Source organism: Phymastichus coffea, unplaced genomic scaffold (genome assembly GCF_024137745.1).
Source record: "Phymastichus coffea isolate CEN01 unplaced genomic scaffold, Cenicafe_Pcof_1.1 PCOF00122, whole genome shotgun sequence".
Classification (NCBI taxonomy): Eukaryota; Metazoa; Arthropoda; class Insecta; order Hymenoptera; family Eulophidae; genus Phymastichus; species Phymastichus coffea.
The window spans coordinates 84,821-106,989 of NW_026706933.1; the positions used below are offsets into that span (position 1 = coordinate 84,821).

A 22,169-nucleotide genomic window follows, 5' to 3' on the forward strand; every position below is an offset into this window, starting at 1 on the left:
TTTTTGGAATATCTCTAAACCTTCTTAGAATATATGAAAAAGCTGATTCAAAGTAGTTTTCTTGCAATATTTTATCCATTTTACATTGTCTATTGATTCTCTTTGCTCATTTAGTTCTTTAGTATCAAATATATTTTTTTTATCCATCAGTTGTTATTGTTGGTACATTGTTTACACCAAACTAATCAACTAATTTAGAATTTATGGATACAGAAAGTTTTCCAATTTTAGGATGAATCCAAAAAGGTAATTTTAACAAGTGATTTATTCCTTTAATGACATTTATGTCCAATCTAAAGTATGCATATTAAATCGTTATCTCCTTGATAAAAACAGGTATTCTACACTATTTTTTAGATCCCTAAAATTAATAATAATTTATTTAAACATTTATTTTAATTAATATTTTATTCAATCTGAATAAAAAATAATACTTGAAAATATTCTTTATAAAAGTTTACAGAAGTTTTCTATTTTCAAACACTAGTTAAATGTTGATCAAATACCGTTTTGATTTCTTTCCTCCTGTCTTTTTCAAAAATAACAAGAATAATGCTTTTACTTCTCTGCTTATGTCTTCTTGAAGAATAATGTCTAAATATTTATTTTTTCTCTCTTGTGTCCAACAACTCCGTTCTTTTACACATATTTTTGTAAACATTGGTTCAATAATAATAATGTTCATCTACAATATAAGATAAAAATATATTTACATTTTACAATATATTAACATAATTTTTCAATACACAGCTGAATAAATACTTGATAGAATGATACATTTTTTTAGCTATTTTAATTTTTTTCTTAAGAAATTCTCCACTTGAAATCAATTGTAAATAATGTATTTTTTTTTTCCCAACTATACCCAATCATAAATACCTCTTCTGCCAAAGAAAACCCATAATATGTGCTTAAAAGCAACATTGTCTATTGAAAATTAAAAAAGAGTTGTATTATTTATGTAATATATGATTCTTTAATTAATTCTAAATAGTTGAATAGCGTTACGCATACTTGTTTATCATGAATGTAGCGTTAGTTAGTCGTTTACTAACTCTTCTTCTGATATGTCTTGCTTTCTCATATTATACAATAAATCATTACAAGCTTGAGTATTTATTTATTGAATATATAACAATTTATTTAAACTAAAATTATAAAAAATACAATTGTATACCTCTCAAAGCAATATCTAAAGTCTTGACTGCTATTGCTATATATTAATAGTGTTCAAACATAGCAATTGCTACAAACATCTGCACCGCTGCAACAAGTTTTGACCTCATTATAATATCAGTGACATCAATATCGAAAAGACGTTTTCTTTGAATTGCTTCAAATTTTACTTCTTTGCTTTATTATGCTTGCCTAATTAATACTATTTAAATTTAGTGTGTATATTATTTTGAAAAATGAATTGAAAGTATGAAACATTGTAAACAGTTCTAATATTTATTTTGTAAGGACAAAGCCTTTTAATTTTAGTTTCCAGATCTATCAAAATAAAGTTATATCCAATTAATTTAGATAAACCTTAACTTTTCCATAAAAAAACACCTACTGTAATTAATTTATATATGGAAATAATTGGTGTTATAATATATAACATGAAGTAGATCGGAAAAATTGAAGTCATTCATGATTTTTGATATTTGTCAATCTTTGATTATGTGATTACTATAAATCAATCTCTAACTATACATTTACGTACGCTTTTACATTAATAAACTAGCTTACGTTGAAAAAATTGTGTTATCGAGTTTCAAATTTTATATATTAAAGTGAGTGTAGATTGTATGGTTCAACTCATTCAACTTTCACGCGTAAACGGCAAAAATACGTTCAGAGCTGCGTCGATAACTTACATACTCTATATACGAGACTTGTGAATCTGACGCCTAAAAAAATTTTTTAATCATATTTTTGAGTTTTCATGAGCTAAAACGTTTTCTCCCTTTTTCCGGATTATGTCTCCGCTTGAAATTTTATTTCCGGATTTTCCGTTTTTAAGAAAATTGCGAAAAAAAATTGGGCGTTCGTACAGGGTGCAAAATGCATTAAACATTTTTCTCCTGTTTAAAAAGAAATAATATCGATAGCGGATAATAGCTCCATATTTCCGGGATTACGAAACAATTTTCCTTTTGTCGATTTTCTATCCAAAATTGAGGAAAATGTAAAAATATATTTGTTTCAACGTAGCAACAATTTTGCTAATTTTGTGGATAATGATTACGATTAGGTATTTGTATAAAAAAATATAAATAATCCAACCTTCTTGTTTTATAGTTTTTAATATATTTTATAATACGACATATTGTTCACAATGTTTATCAATAAATATTGTATATGTAACATAAGCAAGGAAAAATAAATTATATATTTTTGACAAAACAAATATAGTTTATTTTAACTTGACCTGTATATTGAAGTATTTTTATAATATGCTACAATGGATTATTAATTTATATTGTTAAGAAGAATGGAAGTAAAATTAAGTTCGTTATTAAATAATTCAACAAATATAAAACTAAGCAATAAGTTTTTGATCAATGATTGTTTTTTTCAATTTTAACTAGTCAATTCAATTTTTTTATTACTTTGTTCAGAATTATGTTATTTTATATAGTTAAAATATTAATTATAAAATTGACATGTTGAAAAACTTATAGAAAACCTTAGAAAAAATTATTTATGTATATGTACATAAAATGTGAATGGTTAATTGAGTAGAATTTGAATTTCTTATTATTATAATTACGCACTGTAGAACTCATATAGGGATATCTGGTGATTAGCAAACGTTTGACCTGTTTTATCGACTAACTGCCGCATATTACTAATTTTTACATTTTTCTCAATTTTGGATAGAAAATCGACAAAAGGAAAATTGTTTCGTAATCCGGGAATAAGGAGCTATCATCCGCTATCGATATTATTTCTTTTTAAACAGGAGAAAAATGATTAATGTATTTTGCGCGCTGTACGATCGTCCGATTTTTTTTCGCAATTTTCTTAAAAATGGAAAATCCGGAAATAAAATTTCAAGCGGAGACATAATCCGGAAAAAGGGAGAAAACGTTTTAGCCAATGAAAACTCAAAAATATGATTAAAAAATTTTTTTGGGCGTCAGCTTCACAAGTCTCTATGGCCCCGGTCCCATAGGTACGTACGGATGCAGACGGATATGGACGCGAATCGCAACACTGATGCGAAAACAGCCCGACACAAATAACATTTTATAAAAAAAAAGTGATCACATCTCACGTACGTCTAACTATATTTCTCAAAAAAATAATTATTTGTTATTGTACCATTATATTTCTCATAAAAAATAAAAAAAAACGTTATCGATAATTCACCTCCTATTTATCCATATAAAAGACATAATTAAGCAAAAATAAATTCACAGAAAAATTGTACCTTCTATAGTCTAAATTGTACCATCTGTACAATTCTATAAATTTATTTCTAAAAGAAATAATAGGACAATTACAAATTACCACTAATTGTTACAACTTACAACGATGTTATCCGGAAATGCACTTTGCGCAGGCGTAGAGCTTTGTAATTGTCCTATTATTTCTTTTAGAAACAAATTTATAGAATTGTACTGATGGTACAATTTAGACTACAGAAGGTACAATTTTTCTGTGAATTTATTTTTGCTTAATTATGTCTTTTATGTGAATAAATAGGAGGTGAATGATCGATAACGATATTTTTTATTTTTTATGAGAAATATAATGGTACAATAATAAATAATTATTTTTTCGAGAAGTACAATTAGACATACGTGAGATGTGATCATTTTTTTTATAAAATGATATTTGTGTCGGGCTATTTTCGCATCGGTATCGCAACTGTAGTAACATCACTAAAAATATCTAGTTCGATTATTTAGTACCAATACTACCGATAGTGAGCAAAAGTGACTGTTGTTTAAAACTGTAGCACCGAACGTACCACATTTAATGTAACGCCTATCTAACCTTTACATTATTATTTAAGATGGCAAATGATAGAGAATTGATAGACTTTCAACTACAATTAGTGGAATTAGGCCTTACTTTTATGGAAGTACTTGAATATATGAGAAGAAGAAGAAAATATATATAAATGATATGTATTAACCATCCCAAAAGCTTTTTTTACATTAGCATACTCATCAATAAGCAATATTCATGAAAATTTGAAAAGTAAATTGTAGACTTGACATTTGAACATTAAATGTGGTACGTTCGGCGCTACAGTTTTAAACAACAGTCACTTTTACTCACTACCGGTAGTGTTGGTACTAAATAATCGAACTAGATATTTTTAGTGATGTTACTATGTATGCGATTCGCGGCCGTATCCGTCCGCATCCGTACGTACCTATGGGACCGGAGTCTATATACGGTACCCAGCCGGAATAATATATATGAAGCATGACGATTGCACTGATTTTAATTTTTAGTTGAGTGACAGTTGATAATATTAATGAAAAAGAACGTTTTAAAGAAAAGCCTAGATAATTTAACTGTAAAGAGAACATATATTGATCATCTGAATCCCTGTTATACGTTTGAATATTTTATTTATCTTTTAATTAATGCATTACAGAGATAATTTTTTGTTACAATGAAAATTGAAAAAAAATATTTATAGTTAGTAATAAAGCAAATAAACATTCATAATTATAATTGAATATTATATAAACATTGTTGTAGAAACTTTGTATAAGTAGTGTACGTAGATATTCGTCATGTTAAAAAGCACGTATTTTATAATTTAAATGATATCTTATTATCGAGAACATGAGAATTATCAGTTAAACAATATGCATCATCAGTTGAAAACGTGTTGAATGCCGTATCTCTTTTAAATGTTGAAACTTAAGTAGCTATAAAGTCATCAAGTAAGTTTATGATTCGCATAAGTATTTTATCCGAATACCGGTGGCAAATGGTTATTCTGCCATTAGCAATCGGTCGCGAAAAGAACTTCGGATAGATGATTTTTGTAACTCGATGCTAAACGGCTCACCAATCTTGCACGCTGTTGCATGAACACGCTACCACGGCACAAACTTCAAAACCTACTGACAGTGCTGACTCTGCCTTTTTGCAAGTTCTGTATCAATTCTCACCAATTACAACAAAGCTTTATCACAGTTATATTATCGAATTCCCACTGTACATTTTAAATTTCCTTCTTAATTGCCCTTTGAGCTCGATCACAATTGGTTTGTCAACTTGTAAATCGTCTATGGGTTGCCGATTTTGCATTTAGGAATTTCCAAGAATTGTAGAATATTAGAATTTTTGGACGCACGATAAACTTATAAGTTAAATTGCCGCAACAACGTGCATTGCGTATTCAATTAGTGTTGTTCAAACCGAATGGTCAAAAACCTTTGTTGAATTATAATCTTACGTTAACCCTTATTCTCCTCAGATTCATTGGACGTAAGCTTATTTTGCTTACTACCACCCGTTTCGAACTTCTAGAACCTCTTGCTCCAAATCTCAAGTCGTTAAGTCGAACTGTTCTGTGTGTTTACTCTTTTTGAACTTGTAATTTTCCGCAAATAACAGAGCATATGAAGGTTTTTGCGGCAGATAAACTTTTATTACCCATCTTTTTTTTTTTAAAATAAATAAACTAGATCGTACATATCTCTCCTGATATAGTTTGTACGTTACTAAATTCCGACCCGAGTAAATTAATGTTAGCTCCATAACCCTAGACGATTTCTCTGTTTCTGAAAGTGAAATTACTAATCAACTACACAAACTGACTGACCTACGTTATAAACTTTTCTTAGGCATCGTACATACAAGTAGGTTATATTTTGTAGATATTGAATTATAACTGAGATATACATTAAAAAAATCGAGAAAAACAGAGAATTCATTTTTTAGTACCGTTGACCGACGTTGGAAAAGAATGCTTAGAATTTTTCCGAAAGCAATAGCAATAGCGTTGGTTGATGGACAATTTCAAAATAAATTACGAATATTTTATAAAGTCTTAGACTGTGAGGATAGTATGGAAAGAGGTTTTTCACTGTATGAACAAGTTTTCTTTGCAAACATTCTATTTGATCTATTTATAATCAATTATTTTAATTATTTCTATTATTACATTACATTACATTATTGTAATATAAATTATTTTATATATAAACAACCTCCGTTGTTGAGGGGAAGCAAAGTTAAAACGACGCGCTAAATTTAGTCTGTATACAACATGTATGAAATCTTCTATATCGTCTCTGGTATGCAGAGTTTTTTATTATTTATTGCGGATCTGGCGCCATTTTTATTTATATCCTTATGTTAATTATACGGAAAGGAGTAGAGCGACACATTGCTTCTATAAATCCAATGTACAAATATATAAAAGTTATATAGGTGAAGATAAGAAATACAAATATAGAAAAGTTATAAAGGTTAATAGGACATAAGATAATTATTAATAAATTAGGGAAAAATGATTTCTTTGAATGAATATGTATAGAGAGCTTACTTTTAAAACATTTAGCTAGTTATTATATTTTTTTAGTTAAAATGAAAATTAATTATATTTATAAAAAAACTCACGGAGTTGTCTGATTTTTTTCAAACTCCTTTTGTTGCTCTCGCATATATAGCATACGAGGAGAGATATGCGTTCGTAGCTGTTCTCGTTTTGTTTTTTTATTGTTTTTCCTCTTGCGATATGCTGTAGCAACTTCTTATCAAATTATTTTCAAAATAATAATTATTTGTAGTATCAATATCATCTGTAGGCGAAGATATCAATGTTGTATCATTGTATTAGTTTCAATTTAATGATCAATATTCAGTTGAATCATGGTGTTTTTGTTTGTCTTCAAAATCTGGCGCATGGTCCAATCGATAATTATTTGAATTCGATTAATCAACGATTGGCGTTGTAGATTAATGAAACGCTATCTAGTAGATCCCCAATAAGGTGTCCGTAAAACATTACGGCCGTTACTTTTTTGGATTCGCAGCGATCCCATGGGTAATATTTCTAATCAATATTTAAATCATTTTCTGTTGGCTGAATATAGGTAAACTAACGCTGTCTCCTATCTTCTAGGAAACATTTCGCCAGAGAAAAACTGGTAGCAAAAATATTTTATAGATCTTCCAGGGAGATTTAAGACAAACTGTAGATATAATGAAACATACTTTCAAGCAATGAATTCGTTTGATAGGTAGATTTCTGATATTTTGATTCTTTGAAAGCATAAGTGATTAGAGATTCGCAAGATAATACATTCAGAAAATCATAGATACAATAATATACTCATCAGAAATAAATCTGACCGAGATATGAATTGCGGTTGACAGAGTTTTCATAGATTTTTTCAGAATATGTAGTGATAATATACAAACGGAACTTTTTCAAGAAGTAATAATGAACTTGTGTCATTAGTGTAGAACGTGGTGTTCGGCATGTATAAGTTTATCTTAAAATCTGCGGAAGTCATTTTTTTTTGGTAAAATTGAAAGGGCTTCTCTCAACTTGGCTCATATCTTATGTTTTACAAAAATACTGCAAGCAGTAAAACGAGGGCTCAAAAAATATTTGTTAAATCAGTAAAAAACTATTGGCTGCATTAGCAAGTTTGCCTTTTTAAGTCGGTAAAATAATATCTGTTGCAGTAGCTCGCTTGTCGGGGAACCGGTTGCACGTCTATTTCACTACTTGGTGATCGTATAAACGGAGAGAAGGCTAGAACAAACGCGGTTTGTCGGTCATGTACCACCGTACGGAGCTAATCTTCCTGCTTTCACTGCTCTTGCAGTTGATGCTGATCCGTGCTCATAATGCAAGGAATAGTTACAAGGAGATTCTTGTTCAGGATCGCATCGAAGAGAAATTTCAATTGATTGGACCTCGCGCTTTGTTGAAGTATCAAAATTTCAATTTTGTGAGTGACGAGTGTGCTCGAGATTTGGCTATCTACGAAAGAGGAATCGATAGACAGGAAACATGGGCTTTGCAAAGTGAGTGTGAAAGTGCATATTGGAGAAAGTTTTCGAATGCTTACTATAGTTCATGTATGTTATATGAAAGTTGTTTAACTAGATATTTTTTGGTTAAATTTTATTTTATTTTCAAAATTTGCTTAGAACTTTTCCTTCACAAGTCTGTCAATATAAGTGTGTGTACTACTTTTTATTTATAATATTTTTGTTTAACTATCATTTTCCAAGATGTTCCATTTGTTTTCGAAGTTTGCACTTCCAACTTTTAAATTTTCTTAGGCAAAAACTATTTCACAAATGTAAATTTCAAGTTAATTTTACATATGTATAATATTTCTTATAACTGGCTTGTTCAATTTAAAAAAATCTATTTTTCTTTAGTATGAAAAATGCAAAAATCAAAGTTAAAATTCATGATATTCAAGATATTCATATTTTAAACGTACGCAAAAAATACATTATTCACATTTTCAAGGCTCCGCTAAACATGCATATAGATATTCAAATTCATTTTGATAACAAGTAACCCTTGCTGGATGATTAAATTTTGACGGAGCAAAATTTTATCTTAACCAATTTATGATAAATAGTATTAAATATATAGTTTACGTTAAAGAAGTTCTGGAAATTTTGTTTAACAGTTTTAATAGAAAAAAATGAAAAGTAACGATCTAAAGTTTGGGTTATAAAATCAATAACAAATAAACCATGGGTTGGGTTCACATATGTTTTATTTATATCGAGAGATGACAACTGGATTTATTATTCAATTTCTAATATTTTTTTGTGATAAAATGTCTTTACAAAATTATACAGAGCTGCTTTAGCGCAAAACAAATATTTGATCGCAATGGACTCAAGTTATTTAATTTAACACGCGCGAATTTAACAATCAAAAACTAATTATTGTAAGTGATTATCTATTGGAAAGATTATATAATATTCAGAGCACTTATATAATTAGTTTTTAACAATATTGTAATGATAATAAGACGTATGGACCATCTAATAAAAAACATTTAGTGCTAGATTCTTCATCGAAATTGCCTACTGGCATATTGCGAGGGAATATAATAGACGTTGGTATGTACGACGAATGCATTGAGACTCATGGCATTTCCATGGAAGGTATAGAAATAAGTGGACAACATTGTACTTATTCAATTAATCGCATGGTCACTCTGGAGAAGCGTATTTTCTTCAATCCAGTACTATCCATTTGTATGCCGAAGAGATGCAGTAATGATGATCTTTTCCGACTTATCAATGGTTCAATTGATTCTGATTTGAATTTAAAAAATTTTGGATTAAGTGTTTCTTCTGCTAGTTGTACGAATACAGATTATAAGTTTATCGATAAACAGTTAATTATCTTTGCGTGAGTATTTTTTAATAAGATATTAAACTCAAAATTTTATTAACGCTTACATTATTTTTAGGATTATTATGTTTTTATATCATGGTTTCTTATTTTTTTGTACGGCGCTCCATTTAAAAAATATAATTGTTTCATCTAAGAAGCGCGATAAAACTGTGCAAACTTTAACGCGTTTCTCTTACGTGAAAAATATTAAGGCCATTCTCAGTTTGAAGGCCTCAGAAAATGACCTGCCAGTTATACATGGTCTTCGAGCTCTTAATACTTTTTGGCTCATTCTCTTACATGAAGTGTTTTTTCAATTCTTTTTGCCTTTGGTCAATTTTATGGATTTAAATAAGGTCACTATGAAAACTATGTTAAATCGTATTTCATGTTAACAAAATTATATTAATGATGTTTCTTTCATAGTGGTTTGCATCGTGGGAAGCTTTAATACTCCTTATGGGGATGTACTCGGTAGATACGTTTTTGGTTTTGAGTGGATTTTTAACAGCTTTCACATACTTTAACCAAAGACGAAGAAATATAAATTTTAATATTTTTTCTTTTTACTTGCATCGTTTTATAAGGTAAATTTATCATTAATAGTCCTAAATTATTTTTGATATATTAACCAAGGATTTTTATAGATTGGCTCCTTCAATAGCAGCGGTACTTTCTATTACCATAGTAGTAGCGCCGAAAATTCCTTTAATTGTTTCTGGGCCACGATTCGATTGGTTACAAAATATTTTTATTAAAAGTTGTGGTTCTAAATGGTTACCAGTTTTATTCTTTATCCCTAATTTAGTGGATAAAGATAATTATGTAAGTATTTTATAAGTATCTTATAGTCATATTTTTTAATAGTCGAAAAAATAAATTTATATCTTTGTAGTGTTTACAACATTTGTGGTCTATCGCTGTAGACATGCAGTTTATGTGGATATCACCATTGATTCTCTACGCTCTCCATAAGAAGCCAAAAGCAGGGCTATATTTATTAATAATATTATTATTAAGTTCAATTCTATCATATGCTACCATTCTTGGCATTAATAAATATTCAGCTATCTACTTCACTCACAGACCAAGGTAATATGTATAAACATAGCAATAAACATAAATAAGATAATCTTATGCAAAATGTATGAACAATATATTAGAGATTCGAATAAGTTTAAAGGAACAAATAAAAATGTTTCAGTATTACAATACTTTTGGAGGCTTTTCAAAATATCTATGAAATGCCATATACTAGAGCTTCACCATGGTTACTTGGCCTTCTTTTCGGTTATATTGCTACGCAAGGAAAGTTTAACCTCAACAAGGTGATTTATTTTTTTGTATATCTTGAAGATTTTTTGTAATTATAAATAATGATTTCACGGCAAAACCTTGAAATCCTATGTGTTTAAATTTTAACGTTTTAAGTGTGTAATTGTAACGTCACCCATAAGAAATATATTGTCGCTGAATTTAAACGTTTAGAAGTGTTTAAAATTGAGGACAATGTATTTCTTATGGGTGACGTCATATTAAACGTTTAAATTTAAACACCTGGGTTTACCGTGTTTCTTTAAGTACAGACGATGACCAATTTAGGCTGGTTATTAGCCTTTGCATCATTCGCTTTTTGTACAATCGGTACAAAGACATTCACAAATGAAGAGTATGAGTACAACCTCTTCTGGGAAATTACTTTTGCTGCACTTTCCAAGCCACTTTGGGGATTTGGAATTTGCTGGATAATCTACGAAAGCATTTACAAACCTCATGGTATGCGTTCATTTATACCTTTTAAATTAGAAATGTAACGATTAACGTGGACTATGTTTTTTTTTATTTTCTGTAATACTTACAGGTTTCGTAACAACTATATTATCATCCAAATATTTTTTGCCATTTAGTAGAATGTCCTACAGTCTGTGCATCGTACACGTATTATTTCCAGTATTACAAGCTGGTACTACAAAAGCTCCAAAATATTTTAGCGATGCTTTAATTGTGAGACAAATGAATTTTATAACAACTAACAGTATTTCACAGTTGCTTATATTTTTAACAATATATTTCGAATTTCAGTTCCATTCTTACCTTAGTAATCTTGTACTGGATTTAGTTATCGCATTTATATTCAGTGCTTCTTATGAAATGCCTATGAGAATAGCAGGGGAAATGATTTTCAAAAGAAACCACGAAACACCTAATCAAGAAAAATTGAAAGCTAAGTAATAGTTCCTATCAAATTATAGTTTAATTTGGTGTTTTTTTTATAATCAGTGATACTTTTTACTAGTCAGTAAATTGAGGACTTCATTTCGATCTAAGTGAAACAAATCAGCATAAATTTTCTAAATGATAATCTAATAAAAAAGTATTTATCAAACAGTTAAATTCATAATTAAATTAGAATTAGACGTTCGAAATTAAATTAGAATTTTGAAATTTCTATCATGTAGTTTTATTTATGTACCATTCTTCAAAATCTGCTATATTTTATCTGGAAAAAGTCATTGTTGTTTGGAATTATTTTATCATAAAAATTATAATTTTATATTTAACTTTGAGAGTTCTGACGAAAACATTTTTCAATTTATGAAAATAAGACGAAAAATACAAGGATAGTATTAACTATAATTTTTTTGGTAATCAATAAACATGAAATAAAATACTGATTCTATTGTTGAAATAAATGCAGCCACTACAAGCAGTATATTTTTACCACATTATGCAAATTACATACTGATGCATTTTTCATTAAATATGTAATCGTAAGGAGATATTAAGTAATGCGTCGTATTCATTGTCAGCCATGTCTCTGTACATGAAGATGACATGTGTTTTTAACATCTCTACAGTTTACATCTATCTACGTTGCTAGCACGAGAATTAATTACAAAAACATTTTAGCAAATGAAAATTTTGAACAGAACTCACAATACCTCGGGGCAAAGGCTCTTTTAAAAAATTATAAGCAAAGCAATATCAATGATATATGTACTCACGTACTCGCTGCTTATGAACAAGAAATCTATGACAAAAGCTATGCGCTTTGCAAAGCAAGTAGAATTTCATAATTATAATTTACGCATGACTTGTATAAAATCCTACTTTTCAATATTTACACAATTTTTTGATCGTGTTGAATATTATGGAGGCATAACCATCTGAACTTGATAATTAAATTTCTAGTGATAGATTCTTCATAAAAAATATCTTCAGGAATTTTATGGCGAATTTTGATCGATATCGACGTATATGATGAGTATATCAAATCAAAGTCGAATAGTGGTGAAATTCAAGAACAACATAGTATGTATTCTATCATTTCTATGATGAGTTCTTCGAGGTCAAAATGTCCTTTCAATCTAATTATGCCTATTTGTATATCAACAAAATGTACTAGTGATGATCTTACTGGACTTATTAATGAATCTATTATTTGAATTCACGCGCTAACGTCTTTGCAATTAAGTGTCTCTTACGCAGACTGTACAAAAAACGTTGAATTAAATATTGATAAGAAAGTTGTCGCATTTGTGTAAGTATATTATATAAAAAAAATTAGCAGCACTGATTCTCTCTCTAATCTAATTATAGGGTTGTATATTGGTTTTTTAATTAAATTCATGTACATTCATTGATATATGGAAAAGTGGCAATAAATTTAGCAAATACAATCAAACGATCTATAAGTTCATAGAATTTTTTTATTTGAAAAATATAAAAGCTATTTTCAATACAGATTTTTAAACAGATGATTTACCTACCATACATGGTCTACGAACCTTAAATACATTTTGGCTTATTATTGTAGACGAATATTTTTTACATCATGTTCCCCTTGGCTAATTTCATAGAAGTAGATAAGGTGCCTATCTGAAACTTATTCAACTCTATATCAATTAGATTACCATTGATCCAGATTACTTTTATGTTTTGACAGTGGTTTTTATCATGGACTTTTTTGATACTTATGGTACGTCTTTATTACGTCGAAACATTTTTTGTTTTGAGTGGGTTTTTGGATGCTTTTGCTTTCTTCAAACAAAAGCCAAAATAATAAAAAGTTCAATCTTTTTCACTAATATTTATATCGTATTCGAAGGTGAGATATATTTAAACATATATTATTACTTATTTTTCTTTTTATTCTTAAAAATGAATAATCGAAGCATAAATATTTCTATGTAAAAAAGTGCATATATTTTTTATTTCCAATTCCATTTCATCAATATATTTATACTTTAACTACAGTCATATATTACCAACGTTGTACTCAGTTCTACTGTTGCAATCATGTTCAGAATTATTTTTGAAATACCTATAAGAAATTTAGAAAAAATAATTGCAAACAAAAAATTCAAAATACCAATGATTAAATGCGAGACAAACTCTAGTAACAGTTATTCGAAAAAATATTTGAATTTTAGTTTTTTTGTAATTGTTAGTCGACAGCCTTTTCATTAAAGTAAAACTAGTGTTAGCATTAAAGTGAAATAGCATGGAGCATTCACATTATAGTCGATGAAAAAGTAAAACAGTTGTAATTAAGTATATTTGATGAGTAACAATAAAATCTTTACAGAATGATGCGATTTTTACGTAATCCGTATTAGATATATTGTATTCCTATTTTCCATTATCAGTTACTCAATTCATATTTAATATTTCAATATTACATACATTATTCAAATATTATGTGTATGTGCAATCGGAAAGACATTTTCAAAAAATTTTCATTGTAATTAAATAATAATTGTATTAATAAATTTGAGAAATTCGTTTGTATTTAAATAACATTAGTCGATAAGCTAGAAATCAAATTAATCTACGCATTTGACGTTCGCACGGCGTATGTCATTAGATGGTAGGTTACCAATAAATGATATTGTAGATATATAGTGGAAATGAAGTTTGAAAGAACGTCGTTATGATTGAATTTTATTAATTTCAAAATTTTTTCAGATTTATTTACCTCCTACGTAATAGATTATTGAACCAAACTGAAATCAAACAATGTTTCTTAAAGAAACTTTATAAAGTTCAAGGTCTTTTAATAATATCTGTAGTAATGTATTGGCAGTTATCATGAACATGTTCTTTGTTATTTTCAATGAATTATAAAATAAAGACTGTATAATTGTAATAATCTTAAATTTCAGTTATATAAATCCAAGATATTGTTTCAAAAATTTATTTTCGTCTTTGGTTATTGATGGTAGAATTATTAAATTTTTAGTAATGAAAATGACGGCTATATATACTTACTATTTGTTAACGAAATATGATACACACTTAAATATTTGCTACTAATTGTATAAATATAAATGTTAGTCCTTCCATTCAGATCTCCCTTTATGATTTCAACATTAGCGCTTTATTTCTCATTCATTGAACGAAAGCTCATAGTCTTTATCCATGTAAGAAAAGCTGTATCCACCAGAAAATTGTTATGACAATTGTTATTGTCGCGTGTGGTTATAATTATAAGAGTATATTGTATATTCTGTTTGGTGAGTCAATGTCGCTTACGGACATAATATCTACCATGTATATAGACATTTTGCGTTGTCATGACAATCCTTCACGTAATAAAATAAAGTAAGTTTAGCTGTTTAACAAAATAGAAAATTATTTTTATCCATAGTATATGTGTAGTATTAAATTTTATTGTGTGTGTAATTTCGTTATTTGACTTTAATTATTAACAATTTTGGTGCGTCTAGATTGATTTGCTGTTACTTTTTTATTGGTAAAGTGATGATTTATCTGGACTGATTATGACTAATTATAGCAGAGTGTTATCCGATATGTTTAATTCTGCAATTATTCGTAAAGTATAATGATTTCGAGTTGAATTTTGAATTTCTTAAAAATTAATGAATATTTTAATTATCTCGTTATTACCAATAAAAATTCAAGAACATCGTTGATTTGATTTCCAATAAAAATATCTGATATTTATCTGAAAGTAAAGGAAATCATTAGATTCACTCAAATTATATGCATTGAATTGTTAATAAATATTGTTATGGTTTCTGAACACTGTATGAAATATATAACTCTTAGTGGACTTGGTATGTACTTAAATAAATCGTTGGTTTAGTCAACTTTCGGACGACTTTATTGCTTTCCAAGAATATCAAGTACATGTGTCGTGATAGTGTGCAAATTCTTGGAGAGCTCCTCAAATAACAGAATCTGTCTATTGAATAAAGATATTTTAGTCTTTGAAATAAAATTAATTTAAAAATTTCACAAGTTAACAACATATTGTCTGAGCGACAAAATGGATAGAATCATGAAAGCAAGAATAGATAAAATAATTTCAGCATTATAATCATAGCTAATCTTAACGTAGTTTAACCATCGATTTTGATAGAAGTGAAGAGACGAGTGTATGATATCATTCACAGATAAAGGGGCAAAGCGTTACACGCGAGAGATAAATGACAGAAACGCTTGTCATCGGAGTGTTTAAATCGAGCTAGATCAATGATCAATAGTGTTTATCCATCACAATGCCTAGATACGTTAAATTTGCTGTTTCTAGTGTAGTGCTGCTAGTGTTTTTGACTTGTAGAGTGAGCGCCAAATATATAAATTATGCTCACGTCCTGGAGAATCCGGATTACAAAGATGCGTTAAGTTTACTTGCTCCAGAGAAAATGTTCACTAATCACGACAAAACTTTGGTTGTTTATACTGATGATGAGGCCTGGTCGAATGTCACCTGTTATCACGATTTACTCATCTTGGAAGAAGCAATTATACGTCGTGAAGCGTGGGCGCTTCTGAGTGAGTGGATATTGAATACTTTGCACAAGCTTGTGGTTTTAGAAATGTAGAGATTATTACTTTTGTCACTTTGAGATTCATATTTTATGTCGATCAAGCAAATTAAATGTTCAATTTATATTTCAACTAAATAAAAAAGTATTATTGAATTTTGTGTCCATTTAAATTCATAATCGATTATACTGTATTTTCTTTCATCGTTTTTATAGTATTGTTGAGTATCAATTGAAAGACGTGTTTATTTATTATTTTTGAGTTTTAAAATTCAAAATCATTAAGCAACATCTTGAAAGTATGAATCCCATATAATATTGTCATCTATGATCATATATCATACAAAAGCTCAAAGATAATAAATAAAAAATTGGTTATTAATTTATGAAATGATTCAACAAAGTCACCTACGTGTATTCGGTGTAATGCGAAAAGTTTCTACTTGCCTGTTAATCAAAATGAATAGCTTATTTATCGCTATCTGACTTTATATTTTCAAGTGTTGTTTGAAATCTTTATTTTTTAAATAGCCGATTTATTATTAATTTTGTAGTAGCTCTTAATTTAACAATGACGCATCGATTAGTCTCAGGAACGGCATAATTAATAGAAATGTATGGTATAATTTTAAATAAATTAGTGTGAAAATGTAAGGAAATTGTCATAATATAATTATGATTAGTAATTGTCGATAGAATCGATAAAACCATAGATAAGATATGATTGATAAATGAATTTTAGCTGAAATAACTTGATTAAAAAGACGTTGCTGGTTTATACGAAACAAATCGTTCGAGTAGCTAGTAATTGTATCAATGTATTAATAACAATTATTTACACACAATATCAAAAATAATAAATATTCCAATGAATCTGCTTCTAAAACAGTGTTGGATGCTTCATCAAAGTTAGGATCAGGTCTGTTGCAAGGCAACCTTATCGACCTTGGTCAATATGACGAGTGCATTGCTGTCCATAGCAATTCATCTGATAATGACATTCGTGGACGCCACTGCATGTACTCAATTAGCGCGACACAGGAGAATGTTACGATACCTATAAATCCAACCTTGTCTGTCTGTCTCCCTACAACATGTTCAGCCGAAGATATAGTTTCCGTTTTTAGCAGAACTATCTCGCGGATCAATAAGCTAGGAGTTCTTAATATGAAGATCGTCTCTACTACATGCTCACCTGTCGATCCGACTGTGTGGGATTTAGAATTTACTGTATGCATGTAGGTCGAATTCATTTTAGATTATTTCACGCTTTTTTTTAATTATCAAGCAATTGTATATTACAGAGCTATTCTGGTGAGCTTTGCAACTTTTCTAATCGCTTGCACGGTAATAGAAGTGGGCTATAGTCCAGCTGCTGACTACTACAGGCATCCCTTTTTCAATACTCTGGCTGCGTTTTCATTGAGAAAGAACGCAGCATCAATTCTTAATATGGACATAAATAGGGGAACACTGCCTGCTATTCACGGAATACGTTTCTTTAGTATGGCATGGGTTGTTCTTGGCCATGAACATGTAATCTCACTTATGGGTGCTACTGTCAATACACTTGACTTTATGAAAGTAAGCGTATCATATCACACTGTTGTTTGTTACGTTGTTATTTTTAAAGTAATTTCGAGCATAATATAGAGGAAATATTTTCAATTTTCATATAAAATCGAGTATGCTAATACAAAGTTGAAAAGTTTTTAGAGAAAGACTTTATTTTTGCAAAGGTTTGCATTTAGAATTTCATCACGAACTCTGTAACTTTTTAAAGTCAGATATTTATTTAGCAATCGATTAAACTATTCAAATAAGTATGAGAAGTAAACTTGTCAACTAATCGTAAGAATAAATTTTCCAAATGTATAGAAAAATGATTAAATCATCAAATTTCAATAAATCACTGATAACGTTTGTGATTTCACTGATGAGTGAAAAATAAATAAATTACATCGGTATTCTGTAACTTCAAAAATTGTCCAAAATTCGATACCAAAGCTAAATTGTATATTTTAAACTAGATTTTATTATTTAATTTTATGCATGATTTTTATTTCCAGTGGGTTCAATCTTGGAATTCATTATATATTTTCATCGCTCCATTTACAGTTGATACTTTTTTTGTAATAAGCGGTTTCTTGATGACTTATCTATTTCTAAAGCAGATTCCAAAGAAAAAAAGATTTAACATTCCCATGTATTATTTGCATCGATACTTTAGGTATAGACTATTGCTATGTATGATTTTACCACTTTTTAAGAATTTCTTAAGAACGTTTCTTAAGAACAATCGACAAGAATATTGAGAACTAGTATCGTTACAGGTTAACTCCAGCTGTAATAGCTTTGTTAGTTTTTACAATAGTTATTGTACCAAAAATCGGTTCTGGAGCTCGATGGGATGTACTGCTTCGTTTATTTACTGGAAATTGTCGAAATAAATGGTGGCCTCACCTTTTATATTTACAGAATTTTATAGAGAAAGATAATATGGTATGCTTCGAACTGTTTTAAATATTTCTATTAATTCATCACAGTTTGTAAAATCATATTTTAAAATACAGTGTTTAGCACATTTGTGGTACTTAGCAGTGGATATGCAATTCTTTTGGATATCGCCATTGATACTGTATCCTCTCTATAGAAAACCAAAGTTAGGTTTAATAATACTTAGTGCGCTATTTCTTGTATCTTTGGCCATTACAGCGTCGGTTGTCGGAATCAGGAATCTACCTGTCGTATCATTTACTCACGTACTCAAGTATGTATATTTATTCTTGTCGAAAGTCTTCTTTCTCACTTAAAAAAAAACTTAATCAAATTTTAGTACGACTATAACAAGGGAGGTTTTTTACGATATTTATGTGATCCCTTACCATCGAGCAGGACCGTGGTTAGTGGGTATTTTCTTGGGATATGAAGTAGCGACACATAATCGCCAATTCAATAGAGTGAGTATGATTGATGTTATTCGTAATATAAATATCGTAAATTAAATTGTTTAACTATTTGAGACAATATATTATGAATAAATCGATTTTGTTTCTTTACGACCGTCGCTGTTACTGCATTATATAGAAGCCTGAATAAATAAACGTAGTAGCAGTTGCTTTGCATTTGATATACATGTATGACATATGAAAAAAAACACACTAAAAAAATTTAATTTTCTTAATGAAAGTGTAATATACAGATGTCCTTGTATTGGTATATTCATTGACAAACTGTAAATATATAATATTAATAATAATAACACAGGCCTGCAAGGTTTTGTTCTTTTGCAACTGAGGGTCATTTCCGAAGTAATTTTTGGCGTAGAATTCGAATCCGTCATCAGAATTTCTCCATCACGTCAGGTTTTTGAGTAATCGTCCCCTAAAGGTCGAAAAAACACGTTTTTTGGCCATATTCAAGGCTTGATTACATCGTGAGTTTATATTCTTTTCAAAAACGGTTGACGGCATCTTAAAGAAGCACTCTTACCCTTCAAACCCCATTTTTCAAATTTAAGATATCATTTTTTTTCATCAAGATATCATCAATTGAAGTTTGCCATTTTTGAGGTTTCACCATGAGCTTAAAAGTTCGGCCAATTTTCCTGAAAGAATACGATATATTTCTTAGTATTTTTTGGATAATGATTCTAGAATTTTTTTTTTTTAAAGTTCGGCCAATTTTCCTGGAAGAATACGATATATTTCTTAGTATTTTTTGGATAATGATTCTAGAATTTTTTTTTTTAAAAAAAACTAAGAAATATATCGTGTTCTTCCAGGAAAATTGGCCGAACTTTTAAGCTCATGGTGAAACCTCAAAAATGGCAAACTTCAATTGATGATATCTTGATGAAAAAAAATGATATCTTAAATTTGAAAACTGGGTTTTGAAGGGTAAGAGTGCTTCTTTAAGATGCCGTCAACCGTTTTTGAAAAGAATATAAACTCACGATGTAATCAAGCCTTGAATATGGCCAAAAAACGTGTTTTTTTCGACCTTTAGGGGACGATTACTCAAAAACCTGACGTGATGGAGAAATTCTGATGACGGATTCGAATTCTACGCCAAAAATTACTTCGGAAATGACCGTAAGTTGTAAAAGAACAGTGACGACTCTCTATTTTGCAGGCCTGTGTAATTTTAGATATATTACTTTTGCCAATAATTTATTAATTTACACGATGAAAAATAATAGCGTTCATAAAAAAATTATAAAATAACTATACTTTTATGTTGGCTGTAGGGGACAGTGATTGGTGGCTGGATAACCGCGATTGCATCGTTTTCTTTTTGCACATTTGGTACTAGATATTTTGTGAATCCTAATTATGAATACAATGCAGTTTGGGAAACTTTCTTCTCAGCAGTTAGTCGACCAATTTGGGCCATTGGAGTGTGCTGGTTAATTTATGCTAGCATAAACAATCGTGCAGGTAATTCATTAGTAAGAAATCTACAATCGATTCCAATTTAATTTTATAGATCTCATTTTCGTAATATTATTTCTAGGGCCGTTGTCATATATTCTCTCATGCAGAATCTTCTTACCTCTTAGTAGACTTTCTTATTGTGTTTATTTGGTTCATTTTGTTCTTCAACTAGTTCATGCAGCTTCACTGAGGACGTCTATATATTTTTCAGCTTACTACGTCGTAAGTATATAAAAATATTATAGACAACTTGCGATTTTTTTATTATTATTATTATATATATATATATATATATATATATATATATATATATATTGTTTCTTCGCAGTGGCGTTCTTTTTTTGGCACACTAATATTTTCTATTGGGGCTGCTTTTTTCTTAGCTCTATTGTTTGAATCACCAATTATAGTTTTAGAAAAAATGTTGTTGAATAGAAAACGAGAATCTCAATTGGAGTCACAAAGAGAACTGGAGCCTAATGTTGATGAGGATTCAAAACATGGAAAAGAATAATTGATCTGTCAATCGTTAAAAACACTGTCACAAATTGTAATTTTAATATTAAATACTTTAACACGTTTATGTAAAAATTAGGAAAACCTTCGATAAAAATGTAACGGATTAATTAGAAAATACAATCTACTTTACATGTTGTGAATAATAAAACATTGTGCAACGTGGGAGATAAGTGAACCATTCTCTGATGGGTAGGTTGCCATCGGACGCGAAGCGTAGGGTGGAAAACTCCTGAAAGGTATGGCCCAATTTCCTCTCTAATAGTACATACAATTTTTCCGCGTATCAAGATCCACTGAAAAACTGTACTTACGACGAAATTCGGATATAATTTCTGTATTCCTGTTCAGGTAAGAAAGTGTTTCGCGGCACGGTGAGCAGGCGCAACCATGCATGTTTTACATTTGAGCCGTAACCAAGAGCAAAAAAAACAGCGCAGGTGCGAAACATTTTCAACCACGACCAGGAATACAGTACTTTGCGACCAGATTTTAATGAGAAAAAGACATTAATTTACATCAGGGATGTGGAAAAAAATTAAGTGATAGCAGAAACTTCCGTTACAAAATCGTTTTTGTTAAAAATTTTAACTTAATGAAAATACCGTAAATTAAATTGTTTAACTATTTGAGACAATCTATTATGAGTAAATCGATTTTGTTTTTTTACAACCGTCGCTGTTACTGCAGTATATAGAAGCCTGAATAAATAAATGTACTAGCAGTTGCTTTGCGTTTGATATATATGACATATGAAAAAAAAACACATCGAAAATATTCAATTTTCTTACAATAGTGTAGAGTGTATCTTATGATAAATATTTGTAAATACGTGTAATTAGTCATATTTACACTATATCAAATAGTGTACTTTTATTATTATACTTAATATTACTTAATTTTGTAAGAGTTTACAATGAAATATATTCTACAGCATAGAAATCAAAAGTAGTGTTTATAATTAATGGCGTTTATGAAGTTTATAGGATGTACGTGTTGTAGATACCATAGTTCTGGATGTATATTTATATTCAATAAATCAATTTAAAAATCAAAATCATTATATCTTTG

The 22,169-nt window shown here is 29.3% G+C and overlaps 1 protein-coding gene and 1 pseudogene across 1 annotated transcript; one reads left to right on the top strand and one right to left on the bottom strand.

Annotated features, from left to right (window-relative positions):
• Positions 1–10: 10 nt before the first annotated feature.
• On the bottom strand, positions 11–5,623 carry LOC131671267 (DNA primase small subunit-like; annotated as a pseudogene).
• Positions 5,624–7,680: 2,057 nt separating this feature from the next.
• Positions 7,681–22,109, top strand: LOC131671268 (uncharacterized). The gene is made up of 21 exons (XM_058947557.1): positions 7,681–8,007; positions 9,013–9,367; positions 9,429–9,708; positions 9,779–9,939; positions 10,000–10,177; positions 10,248–10,444; positions 10,557–10,680; positions 10,939–11,128; positions 11,214–11,356; positions 11,435–11,580; positions 15,717–15,753; positions 15,862–16,153; positions 17,036–17,384; positions 17,451–17,730; positions 18,216–18,376; positions 18,480–18,648; positions 18,720–18,916; positions 18,983–19,106; positions 20,396–20,585; positions 20,662–20,804; positions 20,911–22,109. Exons 1-21 carry the CDS (start codon positions 7,758–7,760, stop codon positions 21,094–21,096), a joined length of 4,152 nt encoding a protein of 1,383 aa, XP_058803540.1. The 5' UTR covers positions 7,681–7,757; the 3' UTR covers positions 21,097–22,109.
• Positions 22,110–22,169: the final 60 nt, after the last annotated feature.

What these genes read in the sequence shown, in the direction of transcription:
- LOC131671268 (XM_058947557.1), top strand. Translation starts at nt 7,758, where the DNA reads ATGTACCACCGTACGGAGCTAATCTTCCTGCTTTCACTGCTCTTGCAG. An exon ending in CAAGAAAAATTGAAAGCTAA is followed by an intron (nt 11,581 to 15,716) that starts GTAATAGTTCCT and finishes ATCTTAACGTAG; the next exon opens with TTTAACCATCGATTTTGATA. An exon ending in ATAATCGCCAATTCAATAGA is followed by an intron (nt 19,107 to 20,395) that starts GTGAGTATGATT and finishes TGTTGGCTGTAG; the next exon opens with GGGACAGTGATTGGTGGCTG.